The 20,517-nt window shown below is 36.2% G+C and overlaps 1 protein-coding gene across 11 annotated transcripts in view; it reads left to right on the forward strand.

Annotated features, from left to right (window-relative positions):
• Positions 1-20,517, forward strand: part of Dst (dystonin) — a 345,440-nt gene that overhangs the window by 232,273 nt on the left and 92,650 nt on the right. For all 11 annotated transcript variants that reach the window (XM_076858540.2, XM_076858545.2, XM_076858542.2 and 8 more), the window contains 10 exons: positions 3,735-3,858; positions 7,930-8,138; positions 8,770-9,087; positions 9,570-9,736; positions 11,430-11,586; positions 12,476-12,602; positions 14,903-14,965; positions 15,485-15,726; positions 16,675-16,804; positions 19,387-19,586. In XM_076858540.2, the coding sequence (XP_076714655.2) occupies positions 3,735-3,858; positions 7,930-8,138; positions 8,770-9,087; positions 9,570-9,736; positions 11,430-11,586; positions 12,476-12,602; positions 14,903-14,965; positions 15,485-15,726; positions 16,675-16,804; positions 19,387-19,586 (1,737 nt within the window). The remainder of the gene's footprint in view (positions 1-3,734; positions 3,859-7,929; positions 8,139-8,769; positions 9,088-9,569; positions 9,737-11,429; positions 11,587-12,475; positions 12,603-14,902; positions 14,966-15,484; positions 15,727-16,674; positions 16,805-19,386; positions 19,587-20,517) is intronic.

Genomic DNA, 20,517 nt, shown 5'->3' on the forward strand with positions numbered 1-20,517 from the left:
GAAGGGGAATTGCATGGAAGATGGAAGGAGACCCACATTGTTATACAAAAATACATATAAGAGGATGTGAGGCGAAGGGGAGAAAAAAAAATAAGAGAGAGAGAAAGAGAAATGAGTTACGGTAGATGGGTTAGAGGAAGGGGAGGGGAGGGGGGACAGGAAGGGGATAGGAAGGGCAGCAGAACACAACAGACACTAGTATGGAAGTATGTATAAATGTGGTGGTATAACTAATGTGATCCTGCAATCTGTACACGTGGGAATAATAAGAATTCATACCCTATTTGAAACAAATGTATGATATATGATATGTCAAGATCAGTGTAATGTTTTGAGCAACTAATAAATTTCTGATGTTTTTTAAAAAAGATAATAGTGCAAGCCTGGTTGGCACTGGATGTTTTTATAGAACCATATAAAAGTTATACATAACTTTTACATATATTTACTCTTTTCAGTAAATGTTTGCATTCTGGGTCCATTGTTAAGTTTTGTAAAGACATTGTTAAGGTTTGTTAAAACCCTGTCTCTGTCCTTGGGGAACTCAAATATAACAACAACAACAACAACAACCAATGTCCTTAACTTTATTTTTCATCTTTTAAATAAACATGTGATATAAATAAGCTGTCCCTATGGCCCAGATTTCAGTCTGATTATAGGTAAAGTTCATGTCTCCAGGAATTTCCTCCACTTTTTGTTACTATGTCTCTGGGAGAATTTCCCAAATACATCTACTCTGATGTAGATTCTTTCCTCCGGAAGCAAGTCAGATCTGTTACTCTGACCACAGATTCCTTATTGGCCAGGGTTGGGAGGGCCTTTCTACTTCTACGTGGACTGCCTGTGTGTATTAGAGTTTCTTGTGTTATAAAGATTAGTTCAAGTTTCTGTCATTAGGTTTAAGCACTTATTTTAAATAATGAAAAAAAATGACATATCAGAAGGCCTTTTAGGTCTTACACTTGATATTTTCATTTATTTACTTATTTGTTCACTCACTTATTCCAGAAACTTTAATCAAGGCCTGCTATATGGTAAATGCTGGGCTATGCATGGATAATAAAAAGCTGATTAGGATGAATTCCTAGTTCTCAGATAGGTGGCAGTTTGATAGAAGAGACAGATCAAGGCAATAACATTCACAGTATGTTTATGGGAGTTCCCAGGAGAGCACTTACACAACTAGGTGAGGAGGAGGGGTGTGCAGGTTACATAAGAGGCCAGTGTGTATAGATGTGAAGGCATTGGGTCCAGCATGAGCAAATAGCTAAGAAATAGCTGTGTTGTTGGGCATTTCTGGAACAGGAAATGGAGGAAGAGGAGATTGCAGATAGAATGGGGGAATAAATTACTTTGAGCCCTTTATAGCATGCTCAAATCTTAGCCTGGAACAAATCTTAGCCTGGAAGTTCCTGGAACAGCAATTAGGTTAGATAAGCTACTTTAGATAAAACACATAAGGGTCTCTCTCAGGGGAGTTGTTGGAGACAGGTGCACAGTTAGGAGTCATTCTTCAGTGATCCACATGAGGGAATACCCTGCAGTGATCTGAAGACTGCAGAGCAGGGGTCTGACTTTAAAAAAGTGTAAAGCATGTAAACTGTCTGGACTTGATGGTTGATCTGCACATGGAAAAGGTTTAAGAGAGGATGGAGTCTAGAAGTAGTTCCAGGTTTAGTTCTCAGGTAATTAGATTTAACCTAGGAGGAGGTACAGGTGTGGGGAGTGAGATGATGAGTTCAGATTTTGATTTTTTTTTTTTTTTTTTTTAATGAGTGTTAAGGTTGCTGTTTACACCCAGATGGAAACATTCAAGAAGCGGTTGGAAACCTGGGCCCATGACCAGAGATGAGTTAATCTCCATTTAGACAATGGGAATTTGAGATCTGAATTCTGGGCAGAGTAGAGCTCAAGTACCTTGGTGAATGAAGATAAGCCAAGCGTGGGGCCTGCCATCCCACTTGGGCAGAGGTCTGTCAGGAGTGTTAGGAATCTAGAACTAGCTTCTGGGAGACTTTCTGCTCCCACCATTTTTCCTCATTCTCACAGTTGAATTGCATTTGCTCACTCAGATCTGCAGGTACCTCTGTGCTGCAAATTCAAGGGTTTGTTATCATTTGCCTTACATGATATTTCTGAACCAGTTGACACTTTCCCATTTTTCTCTCTCCTTGGGGTCAGAATTACTCTGGGCCCATTTCTACCTATTTGATCACATTTGTGCAGTCTCCTCTCCCTGTCATATAAACAAAAGTATCCATCATGGTGCTGCTTAATCTCCTTCTCTGGTGTTTCTAGACTTTCTCCAGTAGTGGTCTCCTCATGGGTCTTGATTTCTGCTTTATATCTAGTGCCATTTGTGTTCGGGGTCTCCTCCATTGCCAGCTTTGCTTTTTCTTTCTGTATAAAGTCCAGAAAGCTCTTTGAAGTCATGAACTCCCAAATAGGCTTATAAATTTGTGAACACAATTGTGTTACCTGGGCATAAAAACTCAGGCTACTTCTCTCCTCTTGGCTCCTTCTGTGCTTTATTCCTGCCTGTCAATGGGGCATTTTGTGATGATAGGTGTTCTGTCATTTGCTCTGCCTACCATGGCAACCACTAGTCACTGGGGGCTATTTTGCTCTGTAATTGAGAAATCGAATTTTAAATTTTATTTTATTTCATTTGAAAAATCACTGTAGTTAGCCACTACTGTATTGGTCCTGAGTCCTCAGACATTCCCGACTCACATTGTACTTTGTCAGCCCCGAAAGACCAGATAGTGCAGTGGTGCTCAGTCCTCAGTGGTCCTCACCTGACTGGTCTCTGCTTGCTTTTTCCCCCACCACTGGGTTTTTCCCATGAATTGCTACAAATTTAGCCTTCCTATAGGACAGCCCTGAACATTTTGACACTTAATCAAAAGCCCTGAATAAGTCTGCATTGCTGTGAGATACAACAGCAAGTCCTTGGCCTGGCTTTTGAGGCCTTTCCAGCCTGATTTCTGTTATGCCCCCACCCTTGTGCCTTCTGATTGTTCTAGGGGGGTGCTCTCCCTCCCCACATCCACACTTTCCACAGGCCCCATTGCAGTGGCACCACTATGGCAGTGGCCCTGTTTCCCTCTCTAATTGCTCTGTCCCTCAACTTGCAGTAGCATTTTTTCCCTACTCATATTTGGTGCTTGTCACTTCCTGCCTTACACTACAATTCCTGTAAGATTTGTTTCTATTTTATTTTTGTGTTCATGGAATATAGCAAGGCTTCTTGATAGATGTTTGCTAACTTTTATTGTATCAACAAACATAAATATAACTTGGTATTGAGTCAGGTCCTACTGGTGTGGAAGTCCTTAACTTCTCCTTACCTGGAGTCAGAGATGGTCCTGGATGTCTTTGGTAATAGAGTTGTTGTCAAAGCCTAGAAATGAGGATTAAAGGAGAACCTGGGCTACAGTTAAGAGGATTCTAAGGTTAGGAACTGGAACATTATTAGGAACATAGGCTGATAGTTTATTTCAAGACTGATTTTTTTGTTATTCAGGCTGGCTGATGCTTTTCTGGCTAATGCAGCTTTATAATAGCCTTATTCTAAGAACTCCAGAGTAAGTTTATAATGATGAAAGTTTATACGATGGAAAGTTTACTCTGTATGGTTTAACTTTATCATATTGTAAATCATTTTTTCCATATTGGAAAACTGTTATTTAGTCTTCTTGAGTATAATTGGAAAATGTTTAATCCCATAGGCTCTGCAAGGACAGATATCAAGTCAGCAGGTTGCTATAGAGAAACTGAAAAAAACAGCTGAAGTACTTCTAGATTCCGGGGGATCTTCACTTCCAGCCAAAAACGAGATCCAGAAAACTCTGGGTAAGAAATTCATTTTCTTGTTTCCTTTCTCATAGGTAAATTCTAAAGGCAGATATTCTAAAAAACATAGAGAAAATGTATATATTGTATTACTTGTGGTCCTTCTCTGTGAAATGGTTATGCAGGATATGGGAATCATATATTTCTATATGTGCATGTGTTAAATTTAAAAAAAATAATGTTCACAGCAGGTGATTGGACATATATTTCACCAAGATAAAGCATGAAGTAAAATCTGAGTGGAAATTTTATGTGAAAAGAAGAATAGAACTCTATGCTTCAAAAGCCACTCTGTAGAGGGGGGATACTTTTTTCATCCAAACTTTGATCAGATGCCTGTAACAATAAATAATTTCAACCTGCCCCCTCTATAAACACATATACTTATAAATTATATGCACATATTACTGTATTTTCACACGTATTATAATTATATAAAAACAAAACAGAATTTTAAGATATAAGGTGAAAGTATGAACGGCAGTTTTAGCATTTTGTTCCTCTGTCCCCATCTCGTACATCCACACAGAGACCACTGATATTGGGACTTGAAAGAAAAAGACTATCTTAATTGTATTTTTGTTATTTGAAGAGCCATTTTAGTCCCTCCCACACCCTTGCAACCACCATTGTTAAGGAGGGTACATAGTTTCATTTTTAGTTGTTTAAATTTCATGTTACCTTAAGACTTTGAAGTTTCTCTCTGGCATTATTTCATAATGTGTGAAACTGTATTTAGGATACAGAGGAATCAGAGGAATTTCTCAAAGATCTTTCTGACTTCTAAGAAGACCAGCAACTTAAAAAAAATAAGTACATAGTAGATTTTGTTTTGTAGCTTTTTCTAAAATATGTTTTGGCCACTAAAATAAAGAATTTAGTTCAGTAAAAATATTTTTCACTAAGAAATACAGAACAAATAGTGTCTTCGTTCAGGCTGCTGTTATAAGAAGGCATAGAGTGGATGGCTTAAACAACAAATATAGTTTTGGAGTCTAGAAGTGCAAGATCAGGGTGCCAGTAAGTCATGGTCCTGGCAAGGGCCTTATTCCTGACTTACGGATGGCCACTTTCTTGATGGATCCTTCCTTGCATGGTAGAGAATGGTGGAGAGGGATCATCTCTCTCATGTCCTTCTTATAAGGACAACAGTCCTACTCAAGAGGGCTCCACTCTCATGACCAATTACCTCCTCCAAAAGACAGGAAAACCTGAGTGTTTTTCTCACACAGCACTAAACACAACACAGACTATTTCTTTTTCTTTTTTTAACAGAGAGAGAGAATTTTTAAATATTTATTTATTTAGTTTTTGAACACAACATCTTTATTTTATTTTTATGTGATGCTGAGGATCGAACCCAGCGCCCCGCGCATGCCAGGTGAATGCATTACCACTTGAGCCACATCCCCAGCCCAACACAGACTATTTTTGTGAACTGATACAGAAGGGTTTTTCCCACACACCAGCAGTGTTTCAGTGGAAATCAGCTGAGCTTTCTATAAACCTAACACTGTCTACCTGGCAAGGCATCAGATGCTACAGTCCCATAAGACTGCCTCCTTCACTTCACATGCCAATCACAGTTCCCACTTTGAGACCTGTACTTCTGACCAACCAGCTATAAATTGAGGTTCCCATGATTACCTCAGATTCAATTAATTTGCTAGAGCAACTCACATAATTTGGGGAAATAGTTTATTTATATTCACCCATTTATTATAAGGGTATTACAGAGGATATTGAACAGCCAATGGAAGAGATGCACAGAGTGAGGTAGGGGAGAAGGGGCATAGTACTCCCTCGCTCCTCTGGGCAGGTCACTCTCCAGAACTTCCATGTGTTCAGCTATCCTGAAGCTCCCAGAACCCAGTTCTTTTATGTTTTAAAGGAGGCTTTAATTACATAGGTATGACTGATTAGATCCTTGGAAATGGGTGTCAACTCAGACTTCAGCCCCTCTGCCTCCCTGGAGGTCAGAGGGTGGAGGATGCAAGTTTACTCTCAGTCACAAGATCTGTCCCCCTGAGAACCAGCCCCATCCTGAAGCCATCAAGGAGCATCCCACAGGAGTCACCTCATTAGAACAAAAGATGCTTCTCTTACCCAGGAAATTTCAAGAGATTTAGGAGTCCTGTCAAGACACTCCTGTCAGACACTCAGGAAATTATAAAAGTCTTAGGAGCTCTGTATCAGGAAGTGGGATCAACAAATATCAGAACAAAAGATTTTTCTCGTGTTTCTTGTTACTCAGGACATTTTAAGAGCTCAAAATCAGGAAGCCATGGTCAGAGATCAAATGTATATTTTTAAATATATCACAATATCACACCTTCCAAAGACTTTGCCTCTAAATTCTATCACTTTGGGGCTTAGGCTTCATTCAACATGTGCATTTGAGGAGGACATAAATAATCAGTCCATAGCAAACAATAACACTAAAATGTGTTAATTATATGGAAATGCCTGATGGTGTGGGAAATTGCATATCATGGCTAAATGGTCGCTGATGTCACTCATGCTGTTGATGTCCAGGTGTTGCCCAGGTGAGGAGCAGCTTACCTGCAAACCTCAACCTGCAGTTTAGAGTAACTTTGCTCATAGCTTTGAGTTAGGTCTCATGCTGCTTGTTTTGCCTCTTGGTGCCTGTGATATGCCTCTTTCCTCCCTGCTCAGCATTCTCACTCCCACCGAAAGGAAGCATCAGATCCAACACTGAGTTTTGGTACTGGGGGCATGACTGTCTCTTTCAGAATGTTAACATTTCTCTCTCTCTCTCTCTCTCTCTCTCTCTCTCCCCCCCCCTCTCTCCCCCCCCACTTTCCCCCACCCCACCCCTCTTTTGTGTGTGTGTGTGTGTGTGTGTGTGTGTTACTGAGGATTGGGCTTTGAGCATGCTAGGAAAGCACTGTACCCACTGAGCTACATCCCCAAGTCCTTAACCTTAACACCTCAATTCAGTGAAAATTTGTCAAGCTGTTTTCTCACATCTTTAGAACAACCCAAAATAATGTTTTGTTATTTGGATTGTGTTCCATGGACCAAACACAAATGTAACATATTTCATTTATAGAGTTTCAGGTCATGGCTTTTTTCTACTGAAGCATCTATGGTGTTATCAGGTGAAAGCATTCAGAAATAATTAAGATACTTTATGAATTCTTGGACAATCAGTGATAAATTAAATTCACAATTAAAACAAGATTGTTTTCCCAGAGAGAGAGAAGTGAATACATCAAAGAGCACTATTCTTTGAACTTCTCAGTGGCTTACAATGAGATGCTAGGATGCTAAAGGGGAGAGCTTTACATTCAAGTGAAAACTAAGCTGGAAGGGTTTTTCTTTTTCTTAAATCTTTCAGCAACTTTAGAATTAAAAGTAAAGATTAGCTCATTGAGTTTGTGATTTCCTCATTCTGTTTGCTATTAAACTTAAGTAAATTCCCTTTGTGTATACTTTAGAAGCCTAACTCACCTTTAATTGAATTTTCATTGTTGTCCTGTTTCTTAATTCATTTGCTTCTGCCAGTTTTAATGCTTTTTCAGGTTATGAAGAATGACAGGAGCTTAACACATATGTATGTGTGACAGAGTGAGTGAGAGAGTGATAAATTTTAGATGTAAAGGTTAATTCTTGATGAGTGCATACATCTCTTGAGAATAGTTTTATGACTCTCATTTTTTTATCCAAATAGTTATATTAACAAGTATTACCAATTTGAAATGCCAGATTGAGACCTAGTATTTATTTCAGAGATTTGCTGTTCAGATCATTCATCTCTTTTGGACAATTTGAATGTTAATACATCCAAAAATCTCTTTCCTAATGTAGAGTATACAAGTAAAACTTTAAAAATTGTTTTTAACTTTTTATTTTCTACTAGATTCTTTTCTTTCTTCATTTTTCTAAGATTTTAGACAGTGATCTGATTAGGCACTATGAATTTATCATTTAAACTTTTTCCTTTTCCAGTTTTTGTATGTAAATTTTATGATTCACCTTGGTGTTGTTTTGAAAAGGAATAGGGCAAAGAGAGCTTGTGGTTAACATTTCCTGCTCTGTTTGAACTAGATGACATTGTTGGGAGATATGATGATCTGTCCAAGTCTGTTAGTGAACGTAATGAAAAACTCCAGATAACCCTGACCCGCTCCCTGAGTGTGCAGGATGGCTTAGATGAAATGCTGGACTGGATGGGAAGTGTGGAAAGTTCTCTGAAAGAACAAGGTCAAGTGCCCTTAAACTCTGCAGCCCTTCAGGATCTCATCAGTAAAAACACTGTAAGTGACAATTTTAAAAAGCAAAAAAAAATTTCATTGATAGCTTAAAAAAACAGTTTTGTAAACTCCAAGGATAGATAGATTTAACATAAATTTAAGGATACAGAAGAGGATATGTTCCCTGAATATAATATAGTGTGAAAAACAGTGCTTGCACAAACTCAAGTGTGTGCAATGATTCTTCTGTGATAGAGGACAGAAAGGGCTTCATTTACTTTTTCATGAATACTGCTTATTAGAGAGGGCTTATACCTAAATTGAGTTCTATCTTGTTTGTCATTGCTTCAGCCAGCTGCACATGAGGTTCATCAGATCAATCTTCTTGTTGTCTAGCCATTTAAAAATTAGGACCATGGCTAATCCCCAGGCTCCATTGGTTCCCAAGGGTTGCTGAATAGCAGCAGCCTCCTGCTTCTTTTGAGCAACCAGCCAGCTGTTCTCCACTCTCCCTTGAAGAGATTTGGGATGGGATTCCTCAGGGGACAAATCAAAGTTGTCATTTAGTTTCAACTAATAACCTTCTTAGTCACAGGTTGTTCAAGCTTATGTTGTTATGAATAGTAATTTTTAAAACTCTGGCATTTTTTGTAAACATCACTATAAAGCGTATGTAATATTTGGTGTATTTCAGATGTTGGAACAGGATATTGCAGGTCGCCAGAGCAGTATAAATGCCATGAATGAAAAAGTGAAGAAATTTATGGAAACAACAGATCCATCCACTGCTTCCTCACTGCAAGCTAAAATGAAGGACCTATCTGTTCGGTTTTCAGAAGCAAGCCATAAACACAAAGAAAAACTTGCCAAAATGGAGGAGCTGAAAACCAAAGTCGAACTCTTTGAGAACCTCTCAGAAAAGCTCCAGACATTTTTAGAAACAAAAACTCAGGCTCTTTCTGAGGTAGATGTGCCAGGAAAAGATGTTACTGAATTGTCTCAGTATATGCAGGTATGTCTTCCTTAATAGTCCTGAGACTGAGCAAGGAGATTAATAAGTAAAGCAAACTCATAATTAATTGGCAGAATTATAATTATAAATACAATTATAAATATCAATTATCATTTTCATTGCTTGTATACTAACAAAAGATTTATGTATTCTTCCCTTAAAAGCTACAAATCACATCTTTGCCTTAAAGCCTTTGTCTATCATATAAAAATAAATACCACTTATCATATATATCATAGATATTATAAATATCATCTTACATGCCAGAAACCAAACCAGAAAGAAACAAAATACAGAGTACATTTTAAAATTACATGAATTTTATTCTCTTTCAAATAACCTATCTGCATATTATGTTGACCAGGCAGATTTATTCTTCTGTGAAATTCTGAATAGAGCCATTCTGGTCCTGTATATACCACTTAATGGAATTCCCTTTAGGATACAGAAACATCTATGTTGGCTATCTAAATGTTTTGTAGGAATCAACTTCTGAATTCTTAGAACACAAGAAAGATCTTGAAGTTTTACATAACCTCCTGAAGGAGATATCCAACCATGGCTTACCAGGTGATAAGGCTCTGGTTTTTGAAAAAACAAATAACTTGTCAAAGAAATTCAAAGAAATGGAGGAAACTATCAAAGAAAAGTAAGTAGCACTTGAAAATTTATTTTATTCTGGTTGATAGTAAGTAGATGAGTTTCTTTTATTTACTTGTGCAGATAACTTAAACAATTTCAAAAACTTAAGAATAAGTAGAGTTATTACCTGTTTTTATATTTTGACTTATTTTTGCTATTAAAATTAAATATATTATTTCTTAAAATGCTTTGGAGGAAAATTCAAATGCTTTCTCCAAAAAAAGCATTACGTATGAAAAATGGTGATGGTAATGTATTACTGAAAAAGATTTAAACTCACTGTAATCCCTCAAGCCTTTGTCAAATAACACATTTTTATTTGCAAAGACAGAAATAACCTGAAAAGATAGCTCATGATTCTTTGCTTTCTGGGCTCAATTCATAAGCAGTGTATAATTTCCATATAGATTTTAATGGCTTTTTTTTTCCTTTTTAAATAACAGTTTACTTTTTAAAGAATAGATGACAGTGACTTAGGTGATTGAGGTAAGAGGATAACAATTCGAGGACAGCCTCAGCAACTTAATGAGACCCTGTCTCCAAAAAACAAAAATAAAGCAAAGTAACTGAGCCATGAGTCCATGAAGAAACAAGAGAATAGAATAAACCTAACTTCAACTACAAAAGCTATACAGTGATAAACCTTGTGACTGAACTTTTGCATTTTGACCTCATGTTACTTTAGAATACACATCTGCTGTTGCTGAGGTTTATGTGGAAAACCCTCTAAAAGATAGAAAATGGCCATGTCTCTTTCAGAAACTTTTCTTTCTTTCTTTAGAATTCTCCACTTAAAACTTTTAGGTGCTGTTCATACTACTTACAGAGCTATATTTTCCATCTCCTCATATGTTACTTAATTCATACTGCACAGAAAAAGTGTTCTTGGTTTCCTTAGGTAATCTGTAGGTTATTTATTCTTTCAAATGGGTCCAACTTTAAAACCACAGAACCTTTATTAATTACTCCAGCTGTAGCACGTTCTTATCTGGTATTCCACACACTCCTATATGTACACGTGTCATCCACATGCCAAGCGTCACCACACTCATAGTTCTGGCTCGTGTGCTCCTCCCTGGTGCTGAGCATACCGGAAGATCCCTGTAGTTTACTGTGAAGCTTCCTGTGTCTCCATGGGGCCTGGGGTGGGGGTTGGCAATAAGATTCTCTAGTCACTAGCTTTCATCTCAATTTGAGACCTAAATCTGATCTTCCAGGAGCACTTGGTTTACCCATCCATTAACGTGATGGTAGTACAGTGTAGAAACCACTAGGTGGTGTGATGTTTTCCTCCTGTTGGTGATATTACAACTTCCTTTCTGGTTCTTTGCATGCTGGTGTTAAGCATCATACAAACTGGACAGATCAAAGCTCATTGAATCTAATTAATGTTAAAGTTGTTTATGTAGTCTTAGAGTTTATGTAGCATTTGAGAGTGTCTTTACATATGGGTTGCAGATTTCTTGACTGCTCCTATCTATGAATTTTGCCTGAGGAAGAGACAAATAGTTACTTAGCTGATTTCACTCGACACTTAGGAAACTTTTTCTCTGGTGTCAAAGTAACAGATTGTGCATGGAAGTTTTTTTTTTTTTTTTAATGTTATGCCCAATATTGAAATAATAATTATTGATTAGTAATTATTCCTTTGGAGTATCTCCTTTTGTGGCTTACATTTTGGTATGATTTTTGTTAACCAGGAAAGAAGCTGTAACTTCTTGTCAAGAACAGCTGGAAGCTTTCCAAGCCCTTGTTAAATCATTGAAGTCTTGGATAAAAGAAACAACAGAGCAAGTTCCCATCGTGCAGCCTTCTTTTGGTGCAGAGGATTTAGGAAAATCCCTGGAAGAAACTAAGGTGACTCATTATATCTAGTACTAATTTTTATTTTCCTCTGTTGGTAATGAAAGATAGTTTCCTTAATCTAAAATCATGTAAGTTGGATCTCTGTATGTACTGTATGTTTTAGTTATCTTTGAGAATCATGATATGGGTTTAACTGATCCTTTTGAGGAAGGACTTAAACTTTCAGTTAATAGGCTTTAAAAAAAAAAAAAAAAAGATGTTTTAATGAGTTGCTGTTCTAGTTTCCAAGTTTCCTTCCCCCCAAAATTTCTACTTCATTTTTAAATTTTCATACCACTTCTTATAATAGCAAGTAAAAGATCCTGTTCTTCACTCAGAATTTGAATATCAACCAGTATTCAAAGATATAAGTTATTTGAATTTCCTTTGCAAATAGTGTACAAGTCATTAGTCCTCTGACTGAAAGTCATAAAAACTACAACCAGTTAAGGCAGTTTTCCTCTCCTAATTTGAGGAAAGATATGTTTTTGAAAATTCATTGAAATTTTGATGATTAAAACTAATAGTGAAATGGAATTCTGAATTCCCATGTATTTATTTTTATTGTTCTTACTGAATTTCATCTTATAACTTGGCTGGTACCTAGTAGTCTTACACACTGACAGTTGACAGTTATTTTGGAACCAGGCATAGCCTGACTTCCACCATGGCTAGGAGCAGAATGCAGAATAGGCTGTACCTCATTTCCCTCTCACTGCTAACAGTGTTAACAGCTACCTGGGCTGTGGGAACCAAGAGGGATGGTGTCTTTTTCTTCCATTCACCGCCCCACAAATCAGGGCCTGTAGTCATTGCTTTAAGATATGCTTAAGAAATTGAATTATAATGTGCAACTTTGAAGATATTAAAACTGAAAAATAATGTGTTTTTATATCTCAAGAAATTACAAGAAAAGTGGAATTTAAAATCACCAGAGATTCAGAAAGTAAATAACAGTGGGATCTCACTATGTAACCTTATAAGTGCTGTGACTACCCCTGCGAAAGCAATAGCAGCAGTTAAATCAGGTATGTACTTTATTTATAAGGCAAAAACTGTAAGAATTGGAGCCACTCATGTTAATTTTATTTTTGTGTTATTTAAGTGAATGCACAGATTAGTGAATCAGCTAAAAGTTACTGATTAGTAGTTTGTCCTTTGTTAGTCCTTTGGCTGCCTCTCCAAAACAAAAACATTTCCCAAATTTACCACAGGAAAACAAATGTAAGCAAAGAGAAATATTTGGAAAGATTATCTGAATCTTAGATTTTGTCCATTTAAAAAAAATCATACATATGATACAAATGACATAAATACAAAGTGAAAGTGGCAAGATGGGAGGCATCTGTAAACACACTAAAACCTGTCATGGAAAAGTATCTGTAATAATCAATCTTAAATTCCTCTCATGTTTCATTTTATTAAAAGATACAAATGAAATGTATTCAAATTAATATATTAGAATAAGAAGCATTATACTGTGGGGCCAGGTAAAATTCATTTTTTTTTTTTGTTTTTACCTTAACTAAATGGAAATATTGAAATTCTATTTGAGGTATTTCTATTCTCATTATAATATTTAATTAAACAATTCTAATTACCTATGAAGGAAGTGAGGAGAGGAAACATGCTCTTTTCTATAGAGTGGACTGCTCTTCTTTATTCCTATCCACTTTATTCTGTACAGTGTTTTCAAAGCCAACATATCACAGTTTGGTCATGGTGAGCCCCTCTCCTCAACAGAAGGGGAGAGTCACGTGTAAATATTTGTTGTAAAATCAACCTAAGTGAGTTATGGGTATAGTTTTTAAAACATACTCTACTGAGATTTGAAAATCCAAAAATAGAAGGCAAATCTCTAACCTTATTCTGAGTTTCTGGGTCCCCTCTGTGGTCTATCTAGCCTGGCCAGGCCTCCAGCTGTCCCTATTGTGATACTGATGTTCCAGCTGGGCCTTTCTCAACCAACCATTTATTCCACTCTATTAATCCCATTTCAGGGAAAACCCGTATTATATGTGGTGAGATGATCTCTCCTTTCTTTACTAATCAGATTTCCTAAAATGTCAACGTGTTGTTTTGTTTTGTTTTAAAGAAAAGGAATCCTGTTTTGTATTAATTATTTTAGTTCCTTGTGTCCCCTTTCCATTTGTAATAGATACACAATAACTTTATTTGTTTTGACTTTAGGTAAGTAGCAGCCATAATAGGAATTAATGTTGAGCAGCTACAGGATGTTTTCATTTCCAACTGAAATGCGGTTGTGTGTGAGATTTTTTTTTTTCTTTTTTAAAGAACCAAACTTAAATTCAGATGTTTAAGTATTTGTTTAGACTTGTTCTCATGTGGTTGATTTGGGAAATGCATTTGTATTTTGGATAGGCAGCCAATGGACACTTGCATGAGAGAGTTTAATTGATTTTTAAAAAATATTCTGATTATGAGGAAAGGTACCAATGCTAGATGGTTATATAATAAAAGAGAAATACTAGTTACTACTCACTGAGTAGTTCCTGTTTGCTAGGCAATGGGTTAACCATCTTTAGTTCCCATAGTGGTCTTTCAAGTGAGGTCTTATTGCTCTCATCAGTTTGGTTGATTAGTTTGTCCAAACACACATGGCCTGTCATTAGTGGGGCTGGGATTTAAATTTAGGTGGGTCATACACCCAGCCCTAGCACTCCAACCATTGCGCTTTCTCTGTGTTGGCTTTATGTGGATTGAGTAACAGGGTTTATGTTTTGTTTTGACTTTTGACTTTTCTCTCATGCCTTTTTCAATCATTCTGCCTCCATTAAGCCCATGATTACCCCATGCAACTACACCAGACAGTTTTCAGTCCTTCAGTAAGGTGGACATTCTGGCCAGTTATTTATGCTTCGACATAGGTATATACTGAGCACCTTCTGAACTTCAGCAATTTGTCATTAATGTAACTTGAGCCATAAAGCAACTTTATCACAATTTGCTATGAAGTAATATTTAATGATTGATTTGTATAGTTTAAAGGGGCTAAAACTCTATGGTATTTAAGATGCTCATGTTGCTACTTTAAGAATGAATTTTAGGGCTGAGGATGTGATAGAGAGTTTGCCTAGTATGTGATTCCCAGTACCCCCAAACAACAAATTTTATGTAAAGATGAGTATTTAAATATTGGACCTTTGCTGGGTTTTGAATTCATTTTTGAGTAGTAATAACATTTAAAAATGATCATCACTTATGGGGTTTGATTTAATGTCATGTATTATTAATGTATAGCAGTAGGTACACTTATTACATTAAGTGTAAGAAATCTATGATTACCTCAGTGTTTATATTTGTGCAGGTGGAGTAATAATAAATGGTGAAGGAACAGACACAAATACTCAAGACATTTTGGCAAATAAAGGTAAATAGTAATTTTAAATGGTTATTGAGTAACATAACTTGTATTTTTTGACAGACTAAATCTTAGAGGAAAACAATTGTCATATTGAAATTTCAAACTTTATTTAAATGGTATTTAAATAGTAGTTACAATTTCTATAAATATCATATTTGTATAATTTGCTATTAACACAGTATTTGGTTTGACACTTGGTTTTATTTCCTTCTTTTTGGTTAATTTGAGATATTTTGTCACTTAGAATAACATTATTTGAACCAATTTATTGAGTTGGTGCCTGATGAATACATTTTATGATTTGAGTCTTTTGTTCCTTTTTGTTCCTTTGAGTCTTTTGTTCACTTATATTATACAATGTCATGAAATAGCATTATAAAGTGATCTAGCCTTTTAGTTCTAAAAGATCTATGGTTTATCATTGACAAAATAGAAGGAAATATTATATAAAACAAATTCTGTTTCTAAACCTCTTCTCCAATGTCCTGAACATATATCAGTATCATTTTTTTTCTTTCTTCCTAGGTTTAACATCCATTAAAAAGGACATGACTGACATAAGTCATGGTTATGAAGATCTTGGTCTCTTACTCAAGGACAAAATAACTGAACTGAATACTAAACTCTCCAAATTGCAAAAGGCTCAGGAAGAATCAAGTTCAATGATGCAGTGGTTGGAGAAAATGAACAAAACTGCAAAAAAATGGCATCATACCCCAACACCTACAGACACTGAAGCTGTGAAGAGTCAGGTTGAACAGAATAAGGTATATTATTCTGAAGCCATGGAATAGAGTGGATTCATGTTTGGAACTGAGCCTTGGGGGTCAGGAGCTTTATTATGTTTTCTAGATGTTAAGTTTAACAGTTTTGCTCAATGGACCTTTCCCTAGAGACTGATAATAGTCACATTTTCTGCACTTTACCGTTATAAAGATTGAGTACCTGAATGTGGCTTGGTGGTTAAGTGCCCCTCAATACAATCCCTAGTACCAAAAAAACAAAACAAAACAAAACAAAAAAAACCCAAAAAACAAAAGATGAGTATCCTGTTGGGTATTAGTAAATTTTGTCGCCTTTAAATAAGTTTAAATCTGGGTTATTAACCAAACAACTGTTGAAAAATATTTAGTTAAGGGCTAAGTATACTAGGGATCTGTTGTGTCTAGTATAGATTTGGGCAGCTAATGTCTCCCTTTCTAGTGGATGGTATTCGCAGCTATCCAGACTGGAGAAATGATTTTCCATGGTGAAAATGATGGCAAAAAATTCTACAGATTATTAATCTATAGTTGAACTGGATATTGGGTTTGTCCAAAAAGGTGCTTATCCCCCAGTAGATGTTCAAATTCTGGCAGTCTTTATCAAAGCTGATTTTCTTATTAATTATGATCTTATTGATGTCATCTTGCTTTTTTTCCATGGTGGTTTGTTTGAGAATATGAAATTCTTCCTCAGTAATGGGGACGAGAGTCATTATCTCCATGGTTATAGTGTTCCTCTGTGGGATTCCTTTATCCCAAAGTTGAAGACTAGCAGAGAGGAAGAAAGGAAAATAATTAACTGCTGCATCCAGGCCCTCACCCACTTGAGCATTTAACAGTGGATTTTTTCCTCTTTTCGTCATGTTAGAGGGAAAAAAGTTCTATCGTAATTGTGTTTTTGTCTTTTGATGTTGGCATACTTTAATGTAGTTACTTTTTTTCCCTTGTTAGTCATTTGAGGCAGAACTAAAGCAAAATGTAAACAAAGTACAGGAGTTGAAAGACAAATTGACGGAATTGTTGGAGGAGAATCCAGATACTCCTGAGGCCCCCAAATGGAAACAGATGTTGACAGAAATAGGTATGTTATATAATTTAGAGCAAAGTCCATGAACAGAAGCTCAATCATTTTTTTTAATTATCATCTTTATCAGAAAACATCCAATAGCCTCACTTGTTTTTCGATTTTCTTTAATGTTTTAGAATCCATTTTTGCATATTTAAAAGTGTCCTTTTATATTTTTTTCTGAGGATTGGCATATAACTATTTTATGAAGAAAATAGACACATGTGGTAATAAAATGCCATGCATTGAATAACATTGTTTTCATGAATGTTTTTTCTTGTTACTAGTTTTTGTAACCTTTATGCTTTATTATCATTTTTATGCTTTATTATATTTTACTTTACATGTTCCTTTTGTTCATTTATTTGAAAAGGTGGGCTTGGATCTCTTCCTAGGGTTAATTCTGAGACTCCTGCAGCCCTGTACTACATGCTTTTCTTCTCTCCCCCAAACAATATCAAAAAGTACTTTGCTACAGAAGGCTGATGATTTTCATTCTTTACTCACAGTTAACCTCCTACATCCTGTCCCTGTAAAAACTACTGCTTATAGATGCAGAATTTTCTTCACAAGCCTCATGTCTTATCATGATGTTGTTGAAAATTGAATGTAAGGGCTGGGGTTGTGGCTCAGTGGCAGAGTATTTGCCTCGCACATGTGAGGCACTGGGTTTGATCCTCAGCACCACATATAAATGAATAAACAAAATAAAGATATATATATATATATATATATATATATATATATATATATAATTGAATGTAAGACAAGGATAATATTTGTTCCTACATACTATTGTTTGGAGAATTCAATAAGTTAATGTGTGTACAGCTCAGAGGAAAGTACCTGGCACATAGTAAGTGCTATTAAGTTATACCATCAATTATTACAATAAGTACTCTACTTTGACATGTTCCATTATATTTATCTAAGTATTATCCTTTCTTTAGAATCAGATATACTGTGATAGATTTAGAAACCTGTAAATATTTTTTAGCTTGAAAAAAGTTAACCCTAAGAGATCTCAGTTAATAGGTATGTGTAATCCAACTAAAGAGACCCCTGTTGCATTGTAGCCAGTTTGCTCCTAATTTACTGGCTTCCCTGGGATATCAGAATTACTTGGGTAAAGTATTTTCAAGACCTTTTAGAATAGAAGTGGGAGTGTGGAGTGTGTATTTCAAAAACACTTATTGATGTTTTTATTTCTCTACCATTTTTTAATTGCCTTCTTTTGTTGTCAGATTGTGTTTGGAACACACCATGTAGAATTATATAGACAAGGATTCAGGGATTGTGTTCTATTAAAATCAGCCCATTAGTATATTATGGTAAATGAAAAAAAATCTCTAAAATCAGCTAGTCACAACCCATCAATAAATGTTTATGGAGCAACATGTGCAAGGTTAGGTTGGCGGATTCACTTCAGTTGAACTCCCTAGGATCAGTAGACTAGAGCCAGATTTGGGAGAAGTCCTGAATGTCAGGGAAAGAATCTTCAGATTTTATCATCTGGGTGGTAGGAATTTAAGTATTGAAGGATTTGAACAGGTAATGGACAGGCAAGTGCCATGTTCAAAAATTAGTATATTGTTATAAGGGAAAGTATTTTAAAACACATGGATTGCAGGTGAGAAGCAGTAAGAGTACGATTCCAGTAAAAAGATTGATTAGCTGAACCCTGTGGTTCTTGGGTCCAGTGGAATCCACACTAGGAACAGCACCACCCCTGGGACTTGTTAGAAATGCAGACTATCAGACCCCAAACCTACTGCAGAAACCCTGGAGGTGCCCCCGCCCCCACATCTGTGTTTATTATCCCCCACTACTAGGTGATTCTAATGCAGCTCAAGTTTAAGCAACACTGGTGTTCACAAAATATGTTAAGAACCAAAATGGAGTACACCACTGGAAATGTAAAGGAGGAATGTAAAGCATTTTTGATCAATAAGTTTGGAGGTCATAAAAGAACATTCTGAATTATTGCTTCCCAGCAACCTGGGAGAGATGGCAGCCTTTGAAAGAAATCTAAAAGTCAGAAATATCCTCCAGTTTTGAGAGGAGTAAGATGAATTTTATGTTTTAATGTTGAGTTTAAAGGGTTGGTGAGATTTTCTATTGGAACTTTCCAGCAGCTAGTTATTAATGAGTGATTTGAATAAGAGAGAATGATTGGGGATAGATGCACATTTGGCAGTCACTTGCCTAGATAGGATACTTGGAAGATTTGATACTTCAAAAAAGAAAATCAATGTTTATTGTTCTAGTTGTTGAATAAACAGATTGAATGATTTCTTGAAGAATGAAAGCTCTCAGGATCCTGTTGGCTTTAAGGACTTTTCCACATTCCATAATATCTTCTAAAATGAGATTCAGTTCTTTTTATTATACTTCCATTGATATGCAGCCACCAGGTCCATAAAATCTGTGTCACTGAATGCACTTAATTTTTTTTAGGTTAGAACTTCAGTTAGCTAAATAAGGAGAAATTATGAAAGGAACTTTGCCCAATTTATATTTTGAAAAATATCAAACAGTTTTCTTATAATTGTATTAAATATGTAAAAACCAATACCAGTTCATCCTTTTTCTTTTAGATTCTAAGTGGCAAGAACTCAACCAATTAACAGTTGATAGACAACAAAAATTGGAAGAATCCTCCAATAATCTAACCCAATTCCAGACCTTAGAGGCTCACTTAAAACAGTGGCTTGTGGAGAAAGAACTGATGGTCAGTGTTCTTGGGCCCTTGTCAATTGACCCAAATATGCTGAACACACAAAAGCAGCAGGTGCAGGTGAGTATTACCTAATATCCCAGCTCAGGCATAGCACCTTGACTTAACAAGACAAATGCTTTCATTATAAACATGTTAGCGTTGGGCAATATGTGCTTTAACTGCTTTGGAGTGTCTTTGTAATATTTCAGATGCTCCTGAGACACCATCCTAAGATTAGTGGGAACTCCCCCCAAAGCTATGATTTTTAGAAAATGGCAGCTATAAGGCATCCCATCGTATGCTCCCTGAGCCCATGAGTGGACCAAGCCCCCTGATTATTTCAGTCATATTGTGGTTGGTGCAGACCCTTTTAAAAAAGGCCTTCTCTGAAGTATTAATGTGCTTTTTTAATATTTTTATGAGAAGCTAGTTATAATTTTATTGTTTAGAAATTACTCCTTTGAGGTTTTATTCATTTTGATTGTAGTAGCAGATAATGAAACTTGTAAAACTCATGCAGTACGGTCCTGAGGGGGAGAGAGACAGAATAAGAAGGGGACAGGGAGTCAGGGAAGCAGAGAGGGAACTTGAAGCCTGTGAGTTAGGCTAGTCTAATTACAAAGTAGAAAAATCCACAAGCAGGGGTGGGGAATCTACAAAGTCAGACATAAGTAGCAGAAGCTCCATTGTGATTCCAGTTAGATTTCTTCAGCTGTGATCAGTGGCTTGAGAAATGGGAGGTGATTACATGAGCTGAAAATACTAATAACTCTTGGTAGTTTGGGGGTCACATGATCTAGTTCATATCTGTTCATAATCAAACATAAAACAAAAGATAAAAATGAATAACAGGGGGAAATATTCGTTTCTAGTCAGTCTCCCAGAGATGGATAAATAGAGATTAATATACAATAAAAGGTAGGTAAATATACTAAAAGAAAGAAATTCTGGGGTCATTCATTTTATAATGACAGTCATATTGAACCTATGTCTCCTGAGCAATTTGATT

Source organism: Callospermophilus lateralis, chromosome 6 (genome assembly GCF_048772815.1).
Source record: "Callospermophilus lateralis isolate mCalLat2 chromosome 6, mCalLat2.hap1, whole genome shotgun sequence".
NCBI classification, from domain to species: Eukaryota; Metazoa; Chordata; class Mammalia; order Rodentia; family Sciuridae; genus Callospermophilus; species Callospermophilus lateralis.